Below are 25,208 nucleotides of genomic sequence, written 5' to 3' on the forward strand. Positions count from 1 at the left end.
AGTCATATTCCGTTGTGTATATATGCCACAACTTCTCAGTTGGACATTTGGGCTCTTTCCATACTTTGGCTATTGTTGATAGTGCTGCTATAAATATTGGGGTGCATGTGCCCCTTTGAATCAGCGTCTTTGTATCCTTTGGATAAATTCCTAGTAGTGCAATTTTTGGGTCGTAGGGTAGCTCTATTTTTAATTTTCTTTTAAAAAAAATTTTTTTTCAACGTTTATTTATTTTTGGGACAGAGAGAGACAGAGCATGAACGGGGGAGGGTCAGAGAGAGGGAGACACAGAATCGGAAACAGGCTCCAGGCTCCGAGCCATCAGCCCAGAGCCCGACGCGGAGCTCGAACTCACGGACCGCGAGATCGTGACCTGGCTGAAGTCGGACGCTTAACCGACTGCGCCACCCAGGCGCCCTCTATTTTTAATTTTCTGAAGAGCCTCCATACTGTTTTCCAGAGTGGCTGCACCAGTTTGCATTCCCACCAGCAGTGCAAAAGTGTTCCCCTTTCTCCATATCCTCGACAACATCTGTTGTTTCAGGGTTGTTCATTTTAGTGTAGTTTGCTTTTAATCAGCAAAAGGAAAAGAAAGAAAGAAACCGCCCAGATGCCCATTCCAGCACCATAGTGCAACCCTGTAGCACTGTTGCAAGACAGAGCAGAAGCTTCTGTTTCAGAGGCGGGTTTCGCACCAGTCAGTTGACTGGGGCAGGGTGGGGCCATTGACTCTCAGAATCTCTTTCTGTAAAATAACGCAGTGATCTCTGGGGACCTTCCAGCTCTGAAATGCGATTGACCCAGTGGAGAGCTGCCACCTGTCCCTTCTCTTGTGCGTGAGCAGGAAGCATTTCTGGGAACACTGTTAAGACGTGAAGTGCCAAGGGGAGCACACAAGTTCAGGACCATCTCTGCCACCAGGTTGCCTACAGTTGGGAGGTGAGAAAAACAAGACTACGTTTTGAGCATCAGCAAGCATCCAGAATCCCTCCTGATGGTTTCCTCAAAACGAGCACACTAGGGCCCTGCAGGACAGGAAACCAGGATGGAAGACGTTCCCGAGGGAGCTCCTTATACTATAAATTATTTGTGATTTATCTGAAGTCCAAGGAGTCCTATTTCTGTTCTGCTTTTTGGGCTTTTGTTTTTCCAACCTTGGGAGGAACAACCTATGAGGAGGTACAGAGAATAGGCATGACATTGGTATAACAATTATACTAAGGGCTTGCAGGAGGACCAGAGAAGCAGAGGAAGGTCAAGGAGGAAAGGAGGGATTTTTTTAAAAAATCATTTGCCGAGGGCACTAGGCTGGCTCAGTTGGAGGAGCATGTGACTCTTGACCCTGGAGTCATGAGTTTGTGCCCCCTCTGCGTATAGAGATTACTTAAATAACTAAAACTTTAAAAAATAAATAGGGACACCTGGGCGGTTCAGTCTGTTAAGCGTCTGACTTCAGCTCAGGTCATGATCTCACGGTCTGTGAGTTTGAGCCCCGCGTCGGGCTCTGTGCTGACAGTTCAGAGCTTGGAGCCTGCTTTGGATTTTGTGTCTCCCTCTCTCTGCTCCTCCCCACTTACACTCTGTCTCTTTCTTTCAAAAGTAAATAAACATTAAACAAAATTTTTTTAATAAATAAGTCAGGGTTGCATGAGTGGCTCAGTCTGTTAAGCGTCTGACTCTTGATCTTGGCTCAGGTCATGATCACGTGGTTTGTTAGATCGAGCCCCACGTGGGGCTTTCACGCTCACAGCAGGAAGCCTGCTTGGGGTTCTCTCTCTGCTTTTCCCCCACTGGCACCCACTCTGTCTCTCTCCAAATAAATAAACATAAAAAAAAATAATTAAAATTTTCTAAGAATAAAAAATAAAATATCATTTGTTCTGTTCAGTCTTCCCCAGGGTCTCGGGAACAACGGCTGAATGGAAAATCAGTGAGAATGAGTGAGAGCCCCAGATTTTGATGGCCTCGCTGGCATCATTCACTCTGCAGCACAGCACAGAAGAGGGGGGCCCACTGGGATTTGTTTGGCTCAGCTCGTGGAGGCAAAGCCCCAGGTACCTTCTTCAAGGTAGATTCTTGGCATCCAAAGTTTCTCTTGATTAATAGGCTTTAAAATAGGGCAGCTAAAAGCATCAGTGTCACCAAAGCTGAAGACCGGAGATTCTGGCCACACAGTTCTTATTGAAAGAGGAGCACTCCTGGGGCACCTGGGTGGCTCAGTCCATTAAGCAGTCCGACTTTGGCTCAGGTCATGATCTTGCAGTTTTTGAGTCCAAGCCCCGAGTTGGGCTCTGTGCCGACAGCTCAGAGCCTGGAGCCTGCTCCAGATTCTGTGTGTGTCTCTCTCTCTGCCCCTCCCCTGCTCACGCTCTGTTTCTCTCTCCTTCAAGGAAAAAAAAAAAAAATAGCACTCCTGAAGTAGTATTTTATTTAACGTTTGCTAAGTAGCCTCAGCAAGTTAAACACACTCAGAACTGAACTATCATTAGCTCTTCTGTCCTCAAACAGGTTTAAAAAGGCAAATAAAGGGGCGCCTGGGTGGCTCAGTCGGTTAAGCGTCCGACTTCAGCTCAGGTCACGATCTCGCGGTCCGTGAGTTCGAGCCCCGCATCGGGCTCTGGGCTGATGGCTCAGAGCCTGGAGCCTGTTTCCGATTCTGTGTCTCCCTCTCTCTCTGCCCCTGCCCCGTTCATGCTCTGTCTCTCTCTGTCTCAAAAATAAATAAAATGTTAAAAAAAAATTAAAAAAAAAAAAGGCAAATAAGTTACTTAGGGAGATAAGAGTAACTTAATTTTATTTATTTTCTATGTCAGGGTATTTTCCACTGAAGCTCAGCTCCAGGTAGTCTGAACAATAAGGATACTTACACCCAGAAGTACAGACAGAGAGGGCAGGATCCGGGGTGCACGGGTGCAGTGACCCAGTGGTGTCATCAGGGACCCAGGGTCTTTCCATTCCTCTACTCTGTAGGGCACAGTGTCCTACGTCTGGTGTTCTTCGAGTTGTAGAACAAGACTTCCTTGTCCACGTTCAAAACTGGAGAAAGGCGGGCTCCCCAGGGCTTTGTAAAACCAAAGAAACAGCTTTCCCAACAGGCCTATCAAACTTATCAGTATATATCCTTAGCTGAATCAAATTCATTGAAACCTGCTTGTCCTTAAAACCAATCACTGTCAAAGGAGCTAGGGTTTCTGTGATTGCCTTAACCTTAAACTCAGCCAGATCTTATGCTGGGCCCGGGCCACGCTCCCTGATGGCAGTGCTCCCCTGCCCTAGGGAGTGGAAATACGGATGGCATGAAGTGTCCACAGTGTCCACGCCACTCTTTGTTGAACCAGTACCAGACTCCATTGGGACGTGAGTAGATACACTGCAGGTGCCCATCATTGATTCCCATCCATTTGGGGTTTTTTTAAGTTTATTTATTTATTTTGAGAGAGAGAGACACAGCATAAGTGGGGGAGGAGCAGAGAGAGAGGGAGAGACAGAGAGAGTCTCAAGCAGGCTCTGTGCTGCCAGCTCAGAGTCTGATGCGGGGCTGGAACCCATGAAGCCGAGAGATCATATCCTGACCCAAAACAGTAAGACTCTTAACCAACTGAGCCACCCCCACCCCACCCCACCCCCCCGCCATCTGTTTCTGTCAAGGAGGAGCAGTGTTGGTACATAGGTTGAGGACCCCATCTTGGCTATAATTTTATGATTTACTTTGACAATATCAAATGAAGGAAAGAAAGGGCTCAAATCGGCTAAATAAATTCCACCTCTCTTTCCAGAGATAACTTTTGGTCCTCATTCAGAAGAAAGATCTTAGAATTATGGAGGAGTGGGGTGCCTGGGTGGTTAAGCATTGACATCGGCTTAGGTCATGATCTCACAGTTCATGAGTTTGAGCCCCACATCGGGTTCTCTGCTGTCAGTGCAGAGCCTGCTTTGGATCCTCTGTCCCCCTGTCTCTCCGATGCTCTCTCTCTCTCTCAAAAGTAAATAAACTTAAAAAAAAAAAAAAAAAAAGGATCGTGGAGGAGAAAATTACTCTCTATCCCATGGCCAAGCCTATGTCCACTTCAACTGAAGTTCAACTCTATCCATGCTAGATGGCCCTTGCTCAAGTTGGCCAAAAGCCATACCAACCAGCACAAATGCTAAAATTATTAGTAGTTATTTCTGTGACTTTCATTTTCAGGCCAACATTTAGAACAATAAAATTTTTAGGGTAGGAAGTAAGTTATGACTTCTTCGTGTCCTGTGCCCTTAGTTTTCTGGAATTTAAACAGGCTTCATGCTCCAGAAATCTGGTCAGAGTTCATAGTGTTGTGCCCTTTAAATGGCAAGATATAGCTAATCCCAGGCTTTGGAATCAGCCTGCCACATTCCACCGAGGGAATCAATGTCTTACAGTAGGAGAATCAAAAGTCTTCTGGGCAAGGCAGTGCCACTCTGGCTTCTCAGTAAAAATGACGTTTCTCTTTCGGAAAAGGTCGTAGTCGTTCAGCCAACATTTATGGAGCACTCGCCCTACGGATGCTGTAGAGGCAAATGAGATGAACATGGTCTCTGCCCTTGGCATTTGAATGAAAAAGTCAATTAACAAACCAAGAAAAGATAACTGTGGGTTATGATAATTATGAAGGAAGTAGAAGAGATGTGATGCAGAGTAAATGGATAGCAGAAGTATATCAGAAGGCTGTTCTGGAAAGATGACTCTTAGAGATTAAAAAAAATTTTTTTTTAATGCTTATTTATTTTTGAAAGGGAGACAGAGCGCAAGTGGGGCAGAGAGAGAGGGAGACACAGAATCTGAAGCAGGCTCCAGGCTCCCAGCTGTCAGCACAGAGCCGGATGTGGAGCTCAAACCCACGAACTGTGAGATCATGACGTGAGCCAAAGTCGGATGCTTGGCTGACTGAACCACCCAGGTGCCCCCAACTCTTAGGAATTTTTGAAGAGAGTCAAGTATTTTTTTGTCCAAGTTCTATTTTTTTTTTTTTTTTCAACGTTTATTTATGTTTGGGACAGAGAGAGACAGAGCATGAACGGGGGAGGGGCAGAGAGAGAGGGAGACACAGAATCGGAAGCAGGCTCCAGGCTCTGAGCCATCAGCCCAGAGCCCGATGCGGGGCTCGAACTCCCGGACCGGGAGATCGTGACCTGGCTGAAGTCGGACGCTTAACCGACTGCGCCACCCAGGCGCCCCCCAAGTTCTAAACCAACTGAAAAATAAGATGAAAAAAGCAACAGATGAATGAAAATAGCATCTTTTTAAAAATTCAAAAAAAAATTTTTTTTTTACTTTATTTTGAGAGAGAGAGAGAGGGAGAGAGAGAATCCCAAGCTAGCAGTGGAGAGCCTGATGTAGGACTCGATCTCAAGAGTCAGACACTCAACCAACTGAGCCATCCAGTTGCCTCTCTTTAAAAAAAAAAAATTTGTTGTTGTTGTTAAGTACCCTGTATGCCCAACATGGGCTTGAACTCATCACCCCAACATCAAGAGCCACATCCTCCACCAACTGAGCCGAGTGGGCACCCTGAAAATAGCATCTTAATGACGGAGAAAGTCTGGTAAAAGTGGCTTGGTTGGTTAAGCATCCGACTTCGGCTCAGGTCATGATCTCACGGTTCATGGGTTAAGCCCTGCGTTAGACTGTGCTGACAGCTCAGAGACTGGAGCCTGCTTCGGAATCTGTGTCTCCCTTCGGATTCTGTGTCTGCCCCTCCTCTGCTCGTGTTCTGTCTCTCTGTCTCAAAAAGAAATAAGCATTTAAAAAATTTTTTAAAAAAGGTTCGGAGTTGAAGCTTCGTGTGAAGGTCAGAGCAGAATAGGTAAACGTGACGAATTATGTGTTGTCCAAGATGTGTGTTACAAGATCTCCCATCCCACCTGCTCCTCTTAAAATGTGACTGTGAGAAATGAGGTCCACGTTTGTTCCCTTTGGATTTGGGTAAGCCTGTGACCCTGGTGGAAATGATGTTATGTAACTTTTGAGACTAGGTCATAAGACAGTACAGCATCTTACTGGTTCTCTTGGGATGCTCTCTCTTAGAGCCCACCCACCCATGCTGTGGGGGAGCCAAAGCAGCCCATGGACGACAGACCCCCACGGAAAGGAACCTGGCTCCCAGCCCACAGATAGCCAGCACTCATTTGCCAGCCGTGAGAGTGAGCCGTTTTGGAAGTGTCCTCTCCCACTCTGCCAACTGGAGTCGTTACCCCAGCTGATGCTTCGTGGAGCCCGGATCAGCCATCCTGTGAGCTATACCCAAATTGCAGATTGATGAGGAAATTAATTATTTTTTGTTATTTTTTAAGCCATTAAGTTTGGGTGGGGGCAAAAATAACCTATACACTAACTCCCCCAGTCTAGACTTTGGAGCAGTCTACCAGGGAGAAGAAAAAAAATTGAGATACCCTGTGTTTAAAGTGTTTGATAGATGAACTCTACCTTAGTAGAGAAAGAATGGTTCAGTGACTGTTGTTCCTAAGGCAAGCCACACATTCTCGTTTTCCAGGAATTTTTCCACTTCCAGCAGTGAAAATCCCAGGTGTTGGGCATTCCTTCAGTCCTGGGGAAGCCAGGATGGGTGGTCACCCTAGTTGCCCCCAAGCAGAGAACTGTTCCGCTTCCATGAGAATGAAGTAGGTTTGGAAAGAGGCCAGGTGTTTAGGAGAAATTCCTCTTAGTGGAGAGCATGATTAGAAAGGACTGTTGTGCTAATTGAATGACCTCGGGCAATTCCTCTTTGTCTCAGTTTTTGTCTCCGTCAAATGGACATAATAAAGTAACTACTGGAGAAGTAGGATTTTGTGACAAATGGTAATATACATAGTAAGCACTCAATAAGTATTAACTATTGATATATTTGAGTGTGGGGCACCTGGGTGGCTCAGTCAGTAGAACATGGCGACTCTTGATCCTGGGGTTATAAGTTTGAGCCCTACATTGGGTAGGGAGATTACTTAAAAATAAAATCTTAAAAAAAAAAAAAAAATACATGGGTGAGGTCATAAATGGATTTCTTTTTTTTTTTTTTTTAATTTTTTTTTCCAACGTTTTTATTTATTTTTTGGGGGACAGAGAGAGACAGAGCATGAACGGGGGAGGGGCAGAGAGAGAGGGAGACACAGAATCGGAAACAGGCTCCAGGCTCTGAGCCATCAGCCCAGAGCCTGATGCGGGGCTCGAACCCACGGACCGCGAGATCGTGACCTGGCTGAAGTCGGACGCTTAACCGACTGCGCCACCCACCCAGGCGCCCCAAGGATTTCTAAATCTTCGAGCCAGCCTATATAGATGGTGTTTGTGGCTAATATTGTAGGTTAGCCTACATTCCCAACCCCCTTCTCTTTTGCCTTTCTCTACTGTCAAGACTGAAGAGATGTGAGATTCCTTAGACTCCCTTGCAATTAGAAGTGGCATGTGACATGGGGCGCCTGGGTGGCTCAGCCCACCTCCGACTCTTGATTTTGGCTCAGGTCAAGATTTCATGGTTTGTGGGTTCGAGCCCCACATGGGCCTCTGTGCTGATAGCTCAGAGCTTGCTTGGAATTCTCTCTCTCCCTCTTTCTCTGCCCCTCTCCCACTCATTCTGTCTCTCTCTCTCTCTCTCTCCAACCCCCCCCCCACCTCAAAATAAATAAACATTAAAAAAAGAAAAGGAAAAGAAGTGGAAGGTGACACAGATTTGGCCAATGAGTGTAAACAAATCTGATGAAGGGATAATGGCAGGTGCACTTTGTCAGCTTGCATGTGGATGTCCCGGCTGGAAACCCAGCAGCCGACTCGACGGTAGGCTTAAGAGGCCAGGTGCCACTTCCCTGGCCTGGAGTTGCCAGGTCATCACCAGCAACTTGTCACCCCAGGTCGGCTTGATAAGGTAAAGAAGCCTCTCTGTTTACGGAGACCGCTAGAGCTGGGTTTACTGACCTGTCATTTGCAGCCCAAACACTAATTAATGCCATGAGTTTGAAGGAGATGCCCTTGGTCATTACCACGTAGCAGAGAGAGAAGTGCGGTTGGGAACACTGTCGGGGGCGCGCCTGGGTTTAGGGTTCAAGAGGAAGAGGAGCAGGAGCGGGGAGGCCCGGGGACGCAGGAGTGTCCGCGAGCACAGAAGAGCGCGGCGGCACGGGCTGGGGACCAAGAGGTGCGTCCCCCCCATCCGCTCCGCACGGCTCCTCCTCCCCGCGCTGCTGTCCCCACCGCGGTCCCGCCGCGGCCCGCCCCCTCCCTCCCCCCGCCCCGGACCCGCAGATAGGCCGAGGCCCCGCCGCCCGCCGGCCACTGTCGCCCTGCCCCGCCATGCCCGCCGACCTCAGCGGCACCTGGAACCTGCTCAGCAGCGACAACTTCGACGGCTACATGCTGGCCTTAGGTAGGACGGGAGGGGCGGCCGTCGCCTGGCCTCGCCGTCCCCGTCCCCCTGACCCCCGCCCTGCCGCCCCCACCCTGTCCTCGGGCCTCCGTACCCCCACCCCGCCCCCGTCTCTCCGTCTCCCGATCCTCTGGTCCCCGTAGCCCCCGGCCCCCTGCCCCCCTGTACCCCCGTCTCTCCGTCTCTGGGTCCTCTGGTCCCCGTAGCCCCCGTCCTCCATCCCCCGTCCCCCTGTCCCCCATCTTTTCGTCCTCTGTCCCCTGGTACCACGCCCCCCACCCCCTCTCCCTCCGCCCCCCTTGTATTTGCGTCTCCCCATCCCGTGTCACTACCTCGGACCATCCTTTGTCCCCACCCCCATCCCCTGGTCCTGACATCTCCCCGTCTCCCCACCCCCGTCCCCCCCCCCCCCACCGCCCTTTCCATCATCCGTCCCCACGTCCCACTTCTGTCCCTCCTCGTCCCCTGGTCCTTCCTTCTCCCCGTCGCCCGTCCCTCCCCCCTATGCACCCGTCAGTCGCTACCGGCCCTGCGGTCAAGGCTCCAGCCCCACCGGGGGACACCTGGGTCGCCAGGCACCTCGCAAGGGGACTTGGGGGCACGATGGGGTCCTGCCGGTGAGGGGGCGCCCCGGCCCCTCTGCCGCGGGGCTCTGGGCAGCCGTCTCTGCGCTTCCTGGAGCCCGGTGGCTCTGCCAGGGAGGTCGCCACCCTCCGGGTGGGGGCAGCTCCGGGCGCGCTCAGGTGCAGGAGGTGCCCCCGCCCGGTGACTCTGGCGCCCTCTCGAGTTGGGGAATCGCCTTGGAATCTTTAGTTTCCTGACTCCCTTCTCCCCGCCAGGGCTTGAGTGAGGACCAGAAACCCACACCCCCTAGAAGCCACTCCTCTTGGCCCCTAGGACACAGTGCCAGCCCCGAGGACTATCGTGGGTGCCCGGGGGGGTCGCTTCTTTGCCCCCTGCCCGGCTTCCCAGCGCTTAAAGGACAGCCTGGTCTGCACGGAGGAAGGGGGACTCTGTGGCCACCAGGGGGGTGGCGGGGGTCTGACCCATGTCCTTGCTTCCCAGAGCGTTTGAAGAATGTTCCCCACCCTTGGTGGTTAGAAGGCCTCCCTTCCTTACCCAGTCCCAGTTTGTCCTGCCCTGAGTCTCATTCTTCAGATTTGGTGGGTGGAGCCCTGCGTGCCCAGGGCTTTCTCCTGAATGACACCAATCAGTGGCACTTTTGACAGATGGTCTCCAGCTGCTGGAAGTATGGGGACCTGGTGTTTCCTCTGGCTTCTTCTCATTATTTGACACTGGGTCTCCGTTTTTTCCATCTGTAAATTGAAAGAGAGGAGTCCAGTTTTGGTTTTTTTCCTTTAAAAAATGGTGGTAAAATATACAAAACATAAAATTGGGCATTTTAACCATTTAGAAATGTACGGTTCTGTGGCTCCAGTGTGTTCTTAAGATTTCTGTGCCTTCGGTGGGCTTCTCTCCTCCCTTCCCACCTTGAGTAGGGACGTCTGGGGCTTCTCAAGCTAAGTCTGATTCAGAAGGGCACAAAATGCTGTCCTGAAGGGAAGAAGTCTTTTCTCCTCATCCCATTTTAGGTCCATTGCCTGGGGCCCCTGAATTAGGCTAACAGAAGACAGATTAACAAGCGGAAGTTAGTTAACACCTGCCTGGTGAAGACACGATGCTGGCACTCAGTGCGGAGTGGCTGGAACTTGAGCCCATCTACAGAGCATCTTAGCCGGGCCAGAACTAACAAAATAAGGGCTGGCTGGGAAGGTTTATTATGATTCTTCTGGTGCCCTCTCCAGGTTGGCTAGAGTCTAGAGTCGCCTCCCTGACTTGCGTCTGTCGGGAACAGTGAGGGACGGGGGACAACTTTGCGAAAGTAGGTCCTGCTTTGGGGCCAGTGGGGGCGGGGGAGGGCAGAGAGCTTTTCTTCTGTCAGCTTCTTCCCAGCCGTCTGCAGTTCAATATAATAATCAATGTGCCGAAGTGGTGTATTTGGGGGTGGTACGTTCTGCTTACTTCAACCTGAATCTCATTGCCTTTCTGTTTCCAACTTCCAAGAAGGAATTAACGCCTATTCTTCCAAAAGGCGGTAGGTCCTGATGGTTTCCTTGTCTCTCCACCTGCCAAATTAGGGGAGGCATGTGAACATAAGCGCTTTCTTCCCTGATCTATCTGGCTGGTATCTGGTTTACTCGTGTGGAGGGTAAAGTGTTAAATATCAGGTGATGGCTTTGAACTTTGCCTTGCTGTATACTTTGTTTCTGGCAATTTCCATGGCTTTTGGAACAAACCTCTGAGACCAAACAGAGACCTCTGAGACCACGGCCATCCATGCAAATGTGGGAAGACATCTTGAGCTAATCCATCTGGTATCACAAAGCAGGCTTCTTTTTTTAAATGTTTTTATTTATCTTTGAGACAGAGAGAGACAGAGCATGAGCAGGGGAGGGGCAGAGAGAGAGGGAGACATAGAATCTGAAGCAGGCTCCAGGCTCTGAGCTGGCAGCACAGAGCCCGACGCGGGGCTCGAACTCACGGACCGTGAGATCATGACCCGAGCCGAAGTCGGACGATTAACCGACCGAGCCACCCAGGCGCCCCTTTTTTTTCTTTTTTAAAGTTTATTTATTTATTTATTTTGAGAGAGAGACCAAGTGGGGAAGGGGCAGAGAGCAAGAGGAGAGTGAGAGAGAGGGAGAGAGAGAGAATCCCAAGCAGACTCCACACCACCAGGACAGAGCCTGATGTGGAGCTCAAACCCACGAACTGTGAGATCATGCCCTGGGCTGAAGTCAGACGCTTAACTGACAGAGCCACCCAGGCGCCCCACAAAGCAGCCTTTTCAGTGTTGCAATTAGTGTTTTTCAAATGTGTGTTAGTCCATCGTTCACCTGTCCCCACACTGTCTTGCTTGTCTAACTTGTTTTTCCCATGATGTCAATACAGGCTTCACAATTGTCTGCCACTGTATTAGATCCTAGAGGCTAACAGAGGCTGTTTATTTATTTCCGTGACTTACATTTATTTATCATCCAACTCACAAGCCATGGAGTGTTGAGTCAGCATCCTGCCTCACAACCCCTTTTCTTCCTTTGGGTTCAGGTTCCAGAAAGATGCTGGATCCAGACAACACACTTAACTCTTACTTGCAATCTCTTTTCCACAAGAAATGTGAGTGTGCTAAGGATTTCTGGAATTGAGAGGCTACTTGATGTAACAGAGCAGCTAAGCGGAAACCCAGATAACCTTGCCGTTGATAGTTGGTAATAGAATCACAGTTACATAACCCCTGGGGCGCCTGGGTGGCTCAGTCGGTTAAGCATTAAGCATCTGACTTCAGCTCAGGTCATGATCTCACAGCCCAGCTGTGAGTTCCAGCTTCGAGTCAGGCTCTGTGCTGACAGCTTGGAGGCTGGAGCCTGCTTCGGATTCCGTGTCTCCCTCTCTCTCTGCCCCTCCCCTGCTCGTGCCCTCTCTCTCTCTCAAAAATAAATAAACATTTTTTAAAAAGTTACATAACCCCTGAGTTCCTTTACTTTCTTCATTTGTTAAGCGAGGTAGCTGGACCAGATCTGATATTCTAGGTATCTAAATTACAAACCGAGATATCCCTTAGCATTTTATACAGTAGCTGAAATCAGACTTAAAACTTATTGCCAGTTCCTAACGAGCTGAGAAGAAACTGATTTGGCCACATTGCTACTCGTATGTCAACACTCTCTTCTGCCTTCCGTGTGTAAAGAACATGGACTCCAGGGTCAACCCGTTTCCCCCCCGGGCAGATTAGGGGCTCAGGACCAGATGGGTGTAGGGTTTTGTTTCTCTAGAACTAGCAGGATTTTCTTAGCCCACAGATTCTGTGCCTCACCCTGGATCCCAGACCTACAGAATCAGAATCTGCATTTAACCGGATTCTCAGGTGATTCAGATGCAAATTAAAATTTAAGAAGTAGGGCTCTTTGATGCATCAAGTCGTCATTAGGACCACTGCAGAAGGTAGGTAGGCGGGTAGGACAACTGTGCAGGTCCCCTTATATGAGGATTTTTTTTAATATATATATAAATACAGTACAGAATTGTTCATCTATTTTCTTTTCCTTATGATTTTCTTGCTAACATCATCTTTTCTCTAGCTTACTTTATTGTAGGAATACAGCATATAATACATATAACATACAAAATATGTATTAGTTGTTTATGTTATTGGGAAGGCTTCCGGTCAACAGGAGACTATTGGTAGTGAAGGCTTGGGGGAGTCAAAAGTTAGATGAGGATTTTTCAACTGAGCGCTCAGGTCCCGGGATAGGAACACCCCAACCCCTGGGCTGTTCAACTGTGCTGTAAAACCGATTGTCCCTATTTATGTATATTCTAATGCCAACCTATGCGGAAGTGTTCAGACCTTCCCTGAGGACTTTTGCCTCTGCTAATGGCAAGCTAATTTACTTATACTAACTCTCTCAAAGAAGACAGCTAAATTAAGCTAGACCAAATGTATATGTATATTTTAAAACTTCTTAGGGAACATCAGAGAGCTACCAGAATAATGACGAATTATCATGCTGAGGTCTAGGAAAGAAGAATCCGGAGAGGCGAGCCCAGCACTTAGGACGGTTCCTACCTCAGGCTGTTTGGGAGATTCAGCTGCAGTTTGGGGAGCTTCATGGGATCGGTGGGGGGGGCAAGAGTGGGAGTCCTGAGTCGGTCAAGGGTAGACACTCTGTAAACACCCTCCTCTGGGTAGGATTCCATACCTGAGGAGTAAGGGAGACCTGGAGGTAAATAGCTTTTGAATAGACTGTTGTTTCACTTTGAATCATCTTGGTGGTCCAGAAAAATCTCAAGACCTGAACTTGAATTAAAGTGCTTTCAGATAGGGGCACCTGGGTGGCTCAGTTGGTTGGGAGTCCAACCCTTGATTTCGGCTCAGGTCAGGATCCCAGGGTCAGGGGATCGAGCCCCACGTTGGGCTCCATGCTGAGCGTGGAGCCTGCTTAAGATTCTCAATCTCTCTCTCTCTCTCTCTCCTCCCCTCCCTCCCTCCACCCCTCCCCCACTTGTGCTCTCTCTCTTAGAAAAAAAGTACTTCCAGGTAGCTAGTGGCCTTAAAAGCAATTTAAAAACAAAAAACCCTTTTTGGAGGAAGAGAACATCATGCAAGTTCTTGAATTGTTTGTACAGAAACAATGCCCAGTAAATAATCACAGTTAGACAACTACCTAAGGAGATAAAAACCCATGACAGGAAAACTCTGGGAGGTGTTGGATAATGTCTGTGTGCGGTGATCGAGGTGATGGGACCATGAATGTTTGCTTGAGTCCAAACACGTTAAATTGCACATATTAGATATGTACTGTTCTTTGTACATATCTTTATATGTATGTAAAGAACATATGTATGTGTTCTTTATACCTCAACAAAGCTGCCAAGAGATAAAAAGACCCCAATAGCAAGGATCAATAGAAACAACAAACAATAGAAATGGTGTCTCCAGATGCCAGGATTATCAGAAATAGACTATGAAGCAGTTACGCTGAGCTTAATTTTGGCAAGGACCCAGAATCCATATGAAGGTAACAGAACAGAGTTGAAAAAAGAAACAAATAGAAATTCTAGAGTTGAAAAATACCAAGTGAACTTAGAAACTTGGTTTGCAAACCCTGTTCTTCAAATTCCTTTCTATGTCCCATGTTTTCAGAGATCAGGATGTTCCTATCCTCCATTATAGAGAGGGCACCTCTCACGTGAGGGTCTTAGGACCGGCCTCAGGGAAAAATCAGAAAGTTCTTCTAGCACAAACCATTCCTCAAATTCGTTCAACTTGAACTATTCAGTATGCCAAGCTACCATATTTTGGGGTAACGTGACCTGAACCCCATCAAGAACAGAGTTTCTGCTTGGGATAATGAAAAGTTCTGGAATTGGATAATGGTGGTGGTTGTAAAACATTATGAATATATTTAACACCATGAAATTGTATGCCTAAAAATAGGTAAAATGATACATTTTATGTTATGTATATTTTATCACAACAGAAAAGCTGTACTGCAAGGAGACTTCAGTAGAAAACTCACAATAAGTCCTACATTACATTTTAAAAAAAATTACAGGGGTGCCTGAGTGGCTTAGTGGGTTAAGCATCCAACTTCAGCTCAGGTCATGATCTCACCGTTCGTGAGTTCAAGCTCTGCATCAGGCTCTGTGCTGACAGCTTGGAGCCTGGAGCCTGCTTCAGATTCTGTGTCTCCCTCTCCCTCTCTGCCCCTCCCCAGCTTGCACTCTGTCTGTCTCTGTCTCTCAAAAATAAATAAACATTAAAAATTATTTTTAAAAACTGAGGCTCATTTTAAATTCAGTTGTTTGAATTGATTAATAAGTACATTTTGTGAATTAGCATTCTCTCCTAACATAGCCATGTCTTATGACTTTACAGAATGAACTAAAACATGTTTGTTAAAGACAGAGGTTTATAGTCAGGCAACTAAAGATAGCTCCTATAATAAAAACCAGAGGACCCTTATTACTTTTTTTTTTTTTTTTTTTTTTTTTTTTGATGGGAGAAATATCCACCCAGGAAATCTGTCCCCTTTGACAAAAAACAGAGCTTGAGATCTCTGTCCTGGCTGAATAATGAACTTAACAAAGTGCTTAGTAAACTACACAATGTCTTAACATTTAGATTCTTTTAAAAAATAAGCACATAGCACACGGAAGGGATTTATGACACAGAACTGGAATAATCAAGGTGCTTTTGGGTTTGAGAAGATTGTTTTTAATTTTCCTTTGATTGGAGCAGATTCTCTTCTTTTTTTTTTTTTTTTTTTTTTTTTTTTTTTTTTTTTTTTCAACGTTTATTTATTTTTGGGACAGAGAGAGACAGAGCATGAACGGGGGAGGGGCAGAGAGAGAGGGAGACACAGAATCGGAAACAGGCTCCAGGCTCTGAGCCCTCAGCCCAGAGCCCGACGCAGGGCTCGAACTCACGGACTGCGAGATCATGACCTGGCTGAAGTCGGACGCTTAACCGACTGTGCCACCCAGGCGCCCCAGAGCAGATTCTCTTCTTAAAGGGAAACTTTGATTATTCTGTTTTCACCTTCCTTGGTTATAAATTCCTAAGTACAGCGACTGCGCATTTAGAACTTTGATCTCTCTATCCCTACTCCCACTCCCAGTAAAGTGTATTTAAATATGTCATTTCCCTGGGTGCCTGGGTGGCTCAGTCGGTTGAGCATCCGTCGCTTGATTTCAGCTCAGGTCATGATCTCATGGTTGGTGGGATCGAGCTCTGCGTAGGTCCCTTCCCTGATAGGGCAGAGCCTGCTTGGGATTCTCTCTCTCTCTCCCTCTCTCTCTCTCTCTTTCTCTCTCTCTGCCCCTCCCCCTCCCGCGCACGCACACACACACTCTCTCTCTCTCAATAAACATTAAAAAAATAATTAATAAAAATAAGTATGTCTTTGGCCTGGAGAGAGGCAAGGGTGGTGCCACAGCTTTAAGAAAGTGTGTCCCTCAGGGCACCTGGGTGGCTCAGTCAGTTGCATGTCTGACTCGATTTCAGTTCAGGTCATGATCCTGGGGTCGTGGGATCTAGCCCTGTGTCAGGCTCCCTTCTGAGTGTGGAGCCTGGTTGGGATTCTCTGTCTCCCTCTGCCTCTCTCCCCTGCTTGAACTCTTTCTCTCTCTCTTAAAAAAAAAAAGAAAAAAAAAGTGTGTCTCTTCTTAAAGCTACTGTTCAACAAGCTCCAGGAATCTTCTCCAGCATTTAAAAAAAAATTTTTTTTTAACATTCATTCATTTTTGAGAGACAGAGAAACAGAATGCAAGCAGGGGTGGGGTAGAGAGAGAGGGAGACACAGAATCCGAAGCAGGTTCCAGGCTCTGAGCTGTCAGCACAGAGCCTGACGAGGGGCTTGAACTCATGATCCTGAGATCAAGAGACACATGCTCTACCAACTGACCCAGCCAAGCATCCCTTGAAGATTTTAACTTACTATTAAAGATTTTATATTATTTAACTTACTATTTTTTAATTTTTAAAAAATGTTTACTTATTTTTTTTTTAACATTTATTCATTTTTGAGAGTGAGAGAGACAGAGCATGAACGGGGGAGGGGCAGAGAGAGAGGGAGACACAGAATCGGAAGCAGGCTCCGGGCTCTGAGCCATCAGCCCAGAGCCTGATGCGGGGCTCGAACTCACGGACTGTGAGATCATGACCTGAGCCGAAGTCGGACGCCCAACCGACTGAGCTACCCAGGCGCCCCAGAAAAATGGTTACTTATTTTTGAGAGAGACAGAGAGTGTGTGAGAGGTGGAGCGGCAGAGAGAGAGACAGACGATCCCAAGCAGGTCCATGCTGACAGCAGTGAGTCTGATGTGGGGCTCAAACTCTCGATCTGCAAGATCATGACCTGAGCGGAAGTCAGACGCTTAACTGACTGAGCCACCCAAGCGCCCCTAAAGGTTTTATTTTTAAGTAATCTCTACACCCAACTTGGGGCTTACAGGTTTTAAAACCATAACTGATGTAAAGTAATAACCTAAAGTTTGTTTTTTATTTGGTTGGTTAAGTTGGTTTTGTTTGGCTTACACAATGGTGTTTAAGGAAAGTCAGCAATAACTTTTAAATTTGGCTTGGTCTTTTTAATAATGAGATAAATATTTTTTAAGGGTTTAGCCTCAATACTTAAATGTAAAAAAAAAAAAAGAAAAAAAAAAGTTTCTTGGGCACCTGGCTGGCTCACTTGGTAGAGCAAACAACTCTTCATCTCAGGGTTGTGAGTTCGAGCCCCATGTTGATTGGACAGATTACTTAAAAAAAAAAAAAATAAAAAAAAAAAAAGGTTTTCTCAAAATAAGGACATTTATCTTATATTTGGAGTTTAGAAATACCGCAGGGGCCCTGCTCGTTGCTTGGCCGATTTTCCTGGACTGGAAATGATGTGTGAAGCCCCGAGTAGCAGTTCATGTCAGATAAAAATGAATCTGTTAGGCAAACAGATTAAAACAGGGGTTCGTGTCTTGCTGGCTTAGTCAGTGGAGCGAGAGACTCTTGATCTCGGAGTGGTGAGTTCGAGCTCCACGTTGGGTGTAGGGATTACTTAAAAGTAAAATCCTTAGGGGCGCCTGGGTGGCTCAGTCGGTTGAGCATCCGACTTCGGCTCAGGTCATCATCTCACGGCTCGGGAGTTCGAGCCCCGCGTCGGGCTCTGTGCTGACAGCCCGGAGCCTGGAGCCTGCTTCGGATTCTGTGTCTCCTTCTCTCTGCCCCAACCCACTTGCATTCTGTCTCTGTCTCTCTCAAAAATAAATGAGCATTAAAAAAAAAAATTAAAAAAAAAAAAACCCTAAAATCCCTAATGGAGCGCTTGGCTCATCACTTCGGTGTCCGACTCTTGATTTCAGCTCAGGTTACCATCTCACGCTCGTGACATCTAGCCCCAAGTCGGGCTCTGCATTGGGCATGGAGCCTGCTTGAGATTCTCTTTCTCCTTCTCCCTCTGCCTCTCCCTGTCTCTCTCTCTCTCTCTGTTTCTGGGGTACCTGGGTGGCTCAGTGGTTAAGGGTCCGACTTTGGCTCAGGTCATGGCCTCGTGGTTCATGGGTTCAAATGCTGCATCAGGGTCTGTGCTGATAGCACGGAGCCTGCTTGAGATATATTCTCTCTCCCTCTCTTTCTCTCTCTCTCCTCCCTCCGCTCTTGAAATAAATAAACTTTAAAATAAGTAAACATTAAAAAAATCTTTAAAACAAATAGGGGTCAACTCGGGGGGCACCTGCCTGGTGCGGTCGATAGAGCCTGCAACTCTTGATCTCTGGGTTTTAAGTTTGAGCCCCATGTTGGATGTAGAGGTTACTGTAAAAATTTTAAAAGATAGAACCAAACTACCTCCAATGAGGCACGTAACTCTCTTAAATGAAGATTCCTGGACATTTGTTTTACATAATAGGACAATCCTGACATGGGAGAACCATGTCCTATGTCTCATAGAAATGGTAGGTGATGAGCCGGCATCCAGTGGTGGCTCTCTGCCAGGGAGACCATGTCACCTGCTCCCAACAGTCCAGTGGCACCCATCTGACTTCATTTTCTCTGAGTTAGAGCCCAGCGGTTCTTATGGTACCCCCACATTTCGTCTCAAGTTCCTCCCCCTCCTGATTCTCCCTCATTATGCTCCAGCCACCCCAGGCTCCTGGTGGTTCCTGAACCCATCTGTACATCCTTGCGGGTGTCCCTGGGCTCCCTGGGACCTCTCCTGGCTGAAGTGTCACCTGGCTGCCCTAGTTAAAAAAAAAAAAAATTTTTTTAACATTTATTCACTTTTGAGAGACAGAGCATGAGTGGGGGAGGGGCAGAGAGAGAGGGAGACATAGAATCCGAAGCGGGCTCCGGGCTCCGAGCTGTCAGCACAGAGCCTGACACGGGGCTGGAAGCCACGGGACCATTGGCGAGATCCTGACCTGAGCTGAAGTCAGAAGCTTAACCAACTGAGCCACCCCAGCGCCCCCTGGCTACTCTACTTAAAATAGCAACAGTTGCCGGGCTGGCTCTGTCAGTAGGACCTGTGACTCTTGGTCACAGGGTCATGAATTCGAGCCCCGTGTCAGACACAGGTTATTTAATAAATAAATAAATGGGGGCGCCTGGGTGGCGCAGTCGGTTAAGCGTCCGACTTCAGCCAGGTCACGATCTCGCGGTCCGTGAGTTCGAGCCCCGCGTCGGGCTCTGGGCTGATGGCTCAGAGCCTGGAGCCTGTTTCCGATTCTGTGTCTCCCTCTCTCTCTGCCCCTCCCCCGTTCATGCTCTGTCTCTCTCTGTCCCAAAAATAAATAAACGTTGAAAAAAAAAATTAAAAATAAATAAATAAATAAATAAATAAATAAATAAATAAATGAAATAGCAACAGTTACTTCTAGCTACATAAGCTCAAAGCTGCTAACAGGAAAACGGAGTTCAAGTCCACCGTCTATCAAAACCTGGCTCTCCTCAGCATTCCGTGTTTCTGTGTGTGGCTCTGTTTTAAGGTTTATTAAAGATTTCCAAATGTACGATACTGTACGCATGAGTGCATGGCTTTTGACTTTTGTGTGTGTCGTTCAGACACTGCTCAAATGCTGTCTTAAAGTGTAAATACAGGGGCCCCTGGGTGGCTCATTCAGTTGAGCATCCCACTTAGGGTCAGGTCATGATCTCATGGTTTGTGGGTTCAAGCCCCACCTTGGGCTTTGTGCTGACAGCTCAGAGCCTGGAGCCCGCTTCAGATTCTGTCTGTCTGTCTGTCTGTCTGTCTGTCTCTCTCTCTGCTCCTCCCCCACTTGTGTTTTCTCTCTCTCTCTCTCTCTCTCTCAGAAATGAATAAACTTAAAAAAAAAAAAGTGTAAATACAGGGGCGCCTGGGTGGCCCAGTCACTTAAGCATCTGATTCTTGGTTTCAGCTCAGATCACAATCTCAGAGTTTGTGAGTTCGAGCCCCGTGTCAGACTCCGTGCTGACTGCGTGGAGCCTGCTTAGGATTCTCTCTCTCCCTCTCTCTGCCCCTCCCCTGCTCATGCTCTCAAAATAAATAAACTGCAATTTCAAAAAGTGTAAATACATAAAGCAGACAAAGGCAGAGTTGCTGTGTTTGAGTTTGGGCTGGGACCTGAGCCCTGTCCCCTTGGCTTCCGTGTCCTCTTGCCAGCTCCTGGGGGAGCTCCTGGAACGGCTTCTTCCAGGCCCAGCTGCAAATCCGTAACCCAAGGCACGGCCCATCAATGACTCTTCCCTGAAGGCTGGTCAAGCTTTTTTTTTTTTTTTTTTTTTTAATGTATTTTTGAGAGAGAGAGGCAGAGAGACAGAGAATCCTAAGCAGGCCCCACACTGCGAGTGCAGAGGCTGACATGGGGCTTGAACTCACGAACAGAGGAGAGGCAGAGAGGGAGAGAGGGAGAGAGAATCCCAAGCAGACTCCACACTGTCAGCACAGAGCCCGTTGCGGGGCTCTAACTCATGAACCAGGAGATCATGACCTGAGCCGGAACCAAGAATCCCACGCTCAACCAACGGAGCCACCCAGGTGCCCCTTGGTCAAGCTTTTTAATCAAGCCTCTAGATGGAGCTTTGCCAGGATAACTCCCTACAGATCCAATTTTGGCAACAAGCAGCATTGAAATCGTAAAAGAAACATTAGCTATGAAATACAGTGGTTTGGAGGGCAGCTGCCAAACCTTTCGCTTTTACGTCTCGAGTGAATGTTGAGATTTTTTTTCTTTTTTAAAAATTATTTTTAAGGTATTGACTTTGCCACTCGTAAGATAGCCAAGTTGCTGAAGCCACAGAAAGTGATTGAGCAAAATGGGAATTCTTTTACCATCCACACATACAGCAGCCTGAGGAACTACCTTGTTACGTTTACAGTTGGAGAAGAATTTGAGGAAGAGAATAAAGGCCTGGATAACAGAAAATGCAAGGTAAAAGAATTCAAGTGATAACCTAGGCCCTTGATTTGGCGAGATTAACTCAGCGTCCTACTTAGGACCACTTTGAGGACACTGCCAGAGCAAGCCAGCATTTTCTCCCCTCTCTCACGCAGAGCCTGGTCACCTGGGACAGTGACAGACTCACCTGCGTCCAGAAGGGGGAAAAGAAGAACAGAGGCTGGACCCATTGGATCGAAGGGGACAAACTCCACCTGGTGACTGCCACCTTTCATTCTTATGATACAATATTAAAGCACGACAGCAACCCCACCATTCTAATCCACCATTTGGGTTTTTTTTTTTTTTTTTTTTGAATGTTTGTTTATTTTGGTGGGGGAGGGGCACAGAGAGGGAGAGGGAGAGAATCCCGAGCAGGTTCTATGCTCATCGCAGAGCCCAATGCGGGGCTTGATCCCACAACCCTGGGATCATGACCTGAGCATATATACATACATGTACATATATACATATACAATAAGGGAGCTACTGGCTGCTTAATATTCCATCAGGTCGGTGAATTATCATTTTTGAAAAACATTTCCTTAATTTCAGTGTCCAGGGTATTGTTTCAGGTTGTTTTCTGCTACTGCTTTTTTTTTTTTTAAGTTTATTTTTATTTAGAGAGAGATAGAGAACAAGTGGGAGAGGGGCAGAGAGAGAGAGAGGGAGACAGAATCCCAAGCAGGTTCCCCACCGTCAGCTCAGAGCCTGATGCGAGGCTCAAACTCACAAACTGTGAGATCACGACCTGAGCCAAAGTCAAGAGTCGGATGCTTAATGGACTGGGCCGCCCAGGCGCCCCTGCTATTGCTTAAATTCATGTAAATAGAGCTTTTTTGCATCCATGGGTTTATTTCCTTCGGAAGAATTCACAGAGAGGATCGTGGTCAGAGGCACACACATCGTTGCCTCTTGCTACCTCATTGCCTTACTTCCAGAAGAGTGTGTCAATCGCCAATGCCCCCAGCACTCCATGAACGGGCAAGTTCTAGCTCAAGCTATTCAATAATTTCTAAATATAATTTAGAAGGCATAAAATTGTACATCAAGGATTGATCATGGCTTTGTAAATGAGAATTGCTTCCTGCTATATATATTAAAATTGCTGGCATTTCTTTTTTTTTTTTTTTTTTTAATTTTTTTTTTTTCAACGTTTATTTTTGGGACAGAGAGAGACAGAGCATGAACGGGGGAGGGGCAGAGAGAGAGGGAGACACAGAATCGGAAACAGGCTCCAGGCTCTGAGCCATCAGCCCAGAGCCCGACGCGGGGCTCGAACTCACGGACCGCGAGATCGTGACCCGGCTGAAGTCGGACGCTTAACCGACTGCGCCACCCAGGCGCCCCTAAAATCGCTGACATTTCTTGAGTAACGACTTTGTGCTCAACTACTGTGCTAAATCCTTGCATGTGTTATCTCACTTGGTCTTTAAGACAGTCCTGTGAAAGGGACTCTATTTTTCCCATTTACAAATGAAGAGATTCAGATTTAGAAACTCTCCATGGCTGGTGAGTAGCGAGTCAAATCCAGGGCTGACAAAAATGTGTGCTTTCAACTCTATGCCTTTTTGCCTTAATGTATGTGAGATCTTGGCCAGAACCGTGGAAACAAAATGAGAGCACTTACGTTAAAGTTAGGTGTGTCTTTGAAGATCTGGATAGTCTTTGATCGCACAGACACTGAAGATATTTTGATTCTTGGGGCACCTGGCTGGCTAAGTAGGTAGGAGCAGGTGACTCTTGATCTCGGGGTTGTGAGTTCATGCACCACATTGGGTGTGGAGATTACTTAAAAAAAAAAAGATATTTTGATTCTAGATTGACAAATCTGGCATTCTTCTGACGATAAAATCAAAATTAAGACACTTGCCATCACAAAAATGTAATATGGAACTACAAAGAAAGACAAATACGTTTGAGGATATAGGTTAGTTGACTGTAAGAGGTAATGTGCAAATTGCATGCATCCTTCCTTGGCATAACTCTGCCCAAGCAGAGGAGAGAAGGGTCCTTGCTCTAAGGACACTCACAGGACAATTCTTACATGCTGTGATAGAACACAGAATCAATATTTGGTCTTGGTATCTGGTTCCTAAAACCCTTGAGATCTCCAGAGTAATGAGTGTCCTCTGTAGGCTAATGAGATGACTGGGGGCCAGGGTCTCCCAGATGGCCAAAGATTTATCAGTCATGCCTACGTAAGGAAACCCCCACAAACACCCCTAAATGAGAAAGGTTGGAGAGCTTCCTAGTTGGTGAAAACATCGACGCACTGGGAGAGTGGGCCCCCTGAAGGGCCCGTGGAAGTTCCGCACACACACCCCCCATCCTGTGTCCTATGCACCTCTCTACTTGGCTGTTCTTGAGTTGTATCCTTTATAATAAAGCTCTCCATAGAGAGAGATAGAGAACAAGCGGGAGAGGGGCAGAGAGGGAGGGAGACAGAATCCCAAGCCGTTTCTGTGAGCCGTTCTAGCAAATTCCTGACCCTGAAGAAAGGGGCGTGGGAATCCCCATTTAATAGCTGCTCAGTCAGAGGTTTGGGTGGCCGGGGACTGGGTGTTTGATGTCTAAAGTTGCGGCAGTTTTGGGAGGCCGAGCCCTTAACCTGTGGGGTCTGCACTAGCTCTGGGTCGTCAGGGTCAGAATTGAATTGAATTGTTGGACACCCAGTTGGTGTCACCGAGCTGGAGGAGCAGGGTCTGAAGAGACTCCCCAGCCCTGCTGTCAGAAGTGCTATGAGTAATAATAATCAATAGCCCACATGCCAACTCATCTTTCTTCTCCCTTTCCCCTTTCCCTAGGAAATGTTCTGTGAAGGCCAAGTGTGCAAACAGACTTTCCAGAGAGCCTGAGCTGTCTCCGTCCCCAGAGCCCACGTGTGACAGCAGCCTTAATGGTGACTCCTCTTCCCAAATGAACAGATGTTACTCTGTCCGGGTTTGGCGACGGGAACTTGTGGTCGGGCAGACGCCTCACCACCTGTCCCCGAAGCCATTTACTCGGATTGTGGGAAAACTGCTCAGTTTCAATAAACCTGTCCAACGACTCTTTTTCCTTCTAGATGTAGCGTGTGCCATTATTTTAAGAAGTATTTGAAAACCTTCCAGGCGCACCACAGACACACTAATGAACAGGATGTAATTCCGTCTTCAAGGGCTCGTGGGGAAAATGGACAAGCGAGCCGCCTGAACAGCGGTGATCAGCACTGGCAGCCCTGAGAGCCCGGGAGGGGATGGGCCAGTGGTGGCAAGGGGCAGGGGTGGCGGAGGGGCGGAGACCAGAAGCGCAGGTAAGCAGGAAGCATCGAGAAGCCTTCTCGGTGAAAGGCGGGGTGAGGGGAGGGATGTTTGAAGACCCGAAACATTGCTTCCCCTGCAGCGTGGGGGTATGTGGGCTGAGTGCGAGAGATGCCACGGGAGCCTGGAAGGCAGGCAGCGGCCCTATCGTGACGACTCTCGAATGTCGGGTTACAGAGGGAAGATGTGTCCCCCAAAGCGACAGGGTGGCGCTTGGTCTTTAAGACAGAAGATCTGCAGGGCCAGGCTGGCTCACAGAAGGAGCTCTGACTACAGTTGGAAGAAGGGGCTGTGGGCGGGGCTTGCAATTCGGGAGGCAGTGCTAGAAAGTGCTGCCGGCAATCCCGGTGTGAGATGGTGAAGGTCAGGAGCACCTCGGGACCAAGTCTCAAATACAGTGAATGGACTGGGGGCTGGAGAGAAACAGCTAACTATTTACGACACCGAATCCATAGTCCAAGGTGGTGGATGACCTGTAGGGATGACGGAGGAGGAGGAAGATGGCCTGTTTGGGGTTCAGGAAGCTGTAGGAAGGAAGGTCAAAGCCAACTGGAAAGAAGGCAACACAGGGGCGCCTAGATGGCTCAGTCGGTTAAGCCTCTGGCTCTTGGTTTCAGCTCAGGTCTCATGGTTCGTGGGATCGAGCCCCACCTCGGGCCCTGTGCTTGTTAGTGTGGGGCTTGCTGGGGATTCTCTCTCCTCTCTCTCTCAGCCCATTCCTCCCTCCCCTTTCTCAAAGTAAATTAATAAGCATTAAAAAAAGAAAGAAGGTAACACAATCAGAAGAATGAGGTCTGGATTTTGAAGTGCTGTGCCCAGTACAAGCCAGGCTGTCAGGAGATGATGCCAAGCATATAAACTATGCATACGGATGAGACTGTGCTGGACATTGTGTGTGTGTGTGTGCGCGTTTTAAGATTTTATTTATAAGTAATCCCTACACCCAACATGGGGCTTGAACTCACAACCCTGAGATCAAGAGTCGCACGCTCCCCCGACTGAGCCAGCCAGGCGCCCCGGGGACACTGAGTTTAAAGTGAGAGAGGGGTGCCCGGGTGGCTCAGTC

The 25,208-nt window shown here is 47.7% G+C and overlaps 1 protein-coding gene and 1 long non-coding RNA gene across 4 annotated transcripts; both read left to right on the top strand.

The window, feature by feature from the left end:
* The first annotated feature begins 444 nt into the window (after positions 1-444).
* LOC123599796 lies at positions 445-6,800 on the top strand. 3 transcript variants are annotated; one of them, XR_006713293.1, is made up of 3 exons: positions 445-939; positions 1,889-2,054; positions 6,047-6,800. It is a non-coding gene; the product is annotated as an uncharacterized LOC123599796 (long non-coding RNA). The 3 variants fall into 3 exon arrangements; XR_006713292.1 differs by having other exon boundaries at positions 1,899-2,054; XR_006713291.1 differs by lacking the exon at positions 445-939 and having other exon boundaries at positions 1,809-2,054.
* A 1,445-nt stretch (positions 6,801-8,245) lies between these two features.
* RBP7 (retinol binding protein 7) lies at positions 8,246-23,906 on the top strand. The gene is made up of 4 exons (XM_045482091.1): positions 8,246-8,375; positions 20,656-20,834; positions 20,957-21,058; positions 23,648-23,906. The coding sequence occupies exons 1-4, from the start codon at positions 8,303-8,305 to the stop codon at positions 23,696-23,698; spliced, it is 405 nt and encodes a 134-aa protein (XP_045338047.1). The 5' UTR covers positions 8,246-8,302; the 3' UTR covers positions 23,699-23,906.
* The last annotated feature ends 1,302 nt before the right edge of the window (positions 23,907-25,208 follow it).

This window comes from Leopardus geoffroyi, chromosome C1 (genome assembly GCF_018350155.1).
Source record: "Leopardus geoffroyi isolate Oge1 chromosome C1, O.geoffroyi_Oge1_pat1.0, whole genome shotgun sequence".
In the NCBI taxonomy this organism is placed as follows: domain Eukaryota; kingdom Metazoa; phylum Chordata; class Mammalia; order Carnivora; family Felidae; genus Leopardus; species Leopardus geoffroyi.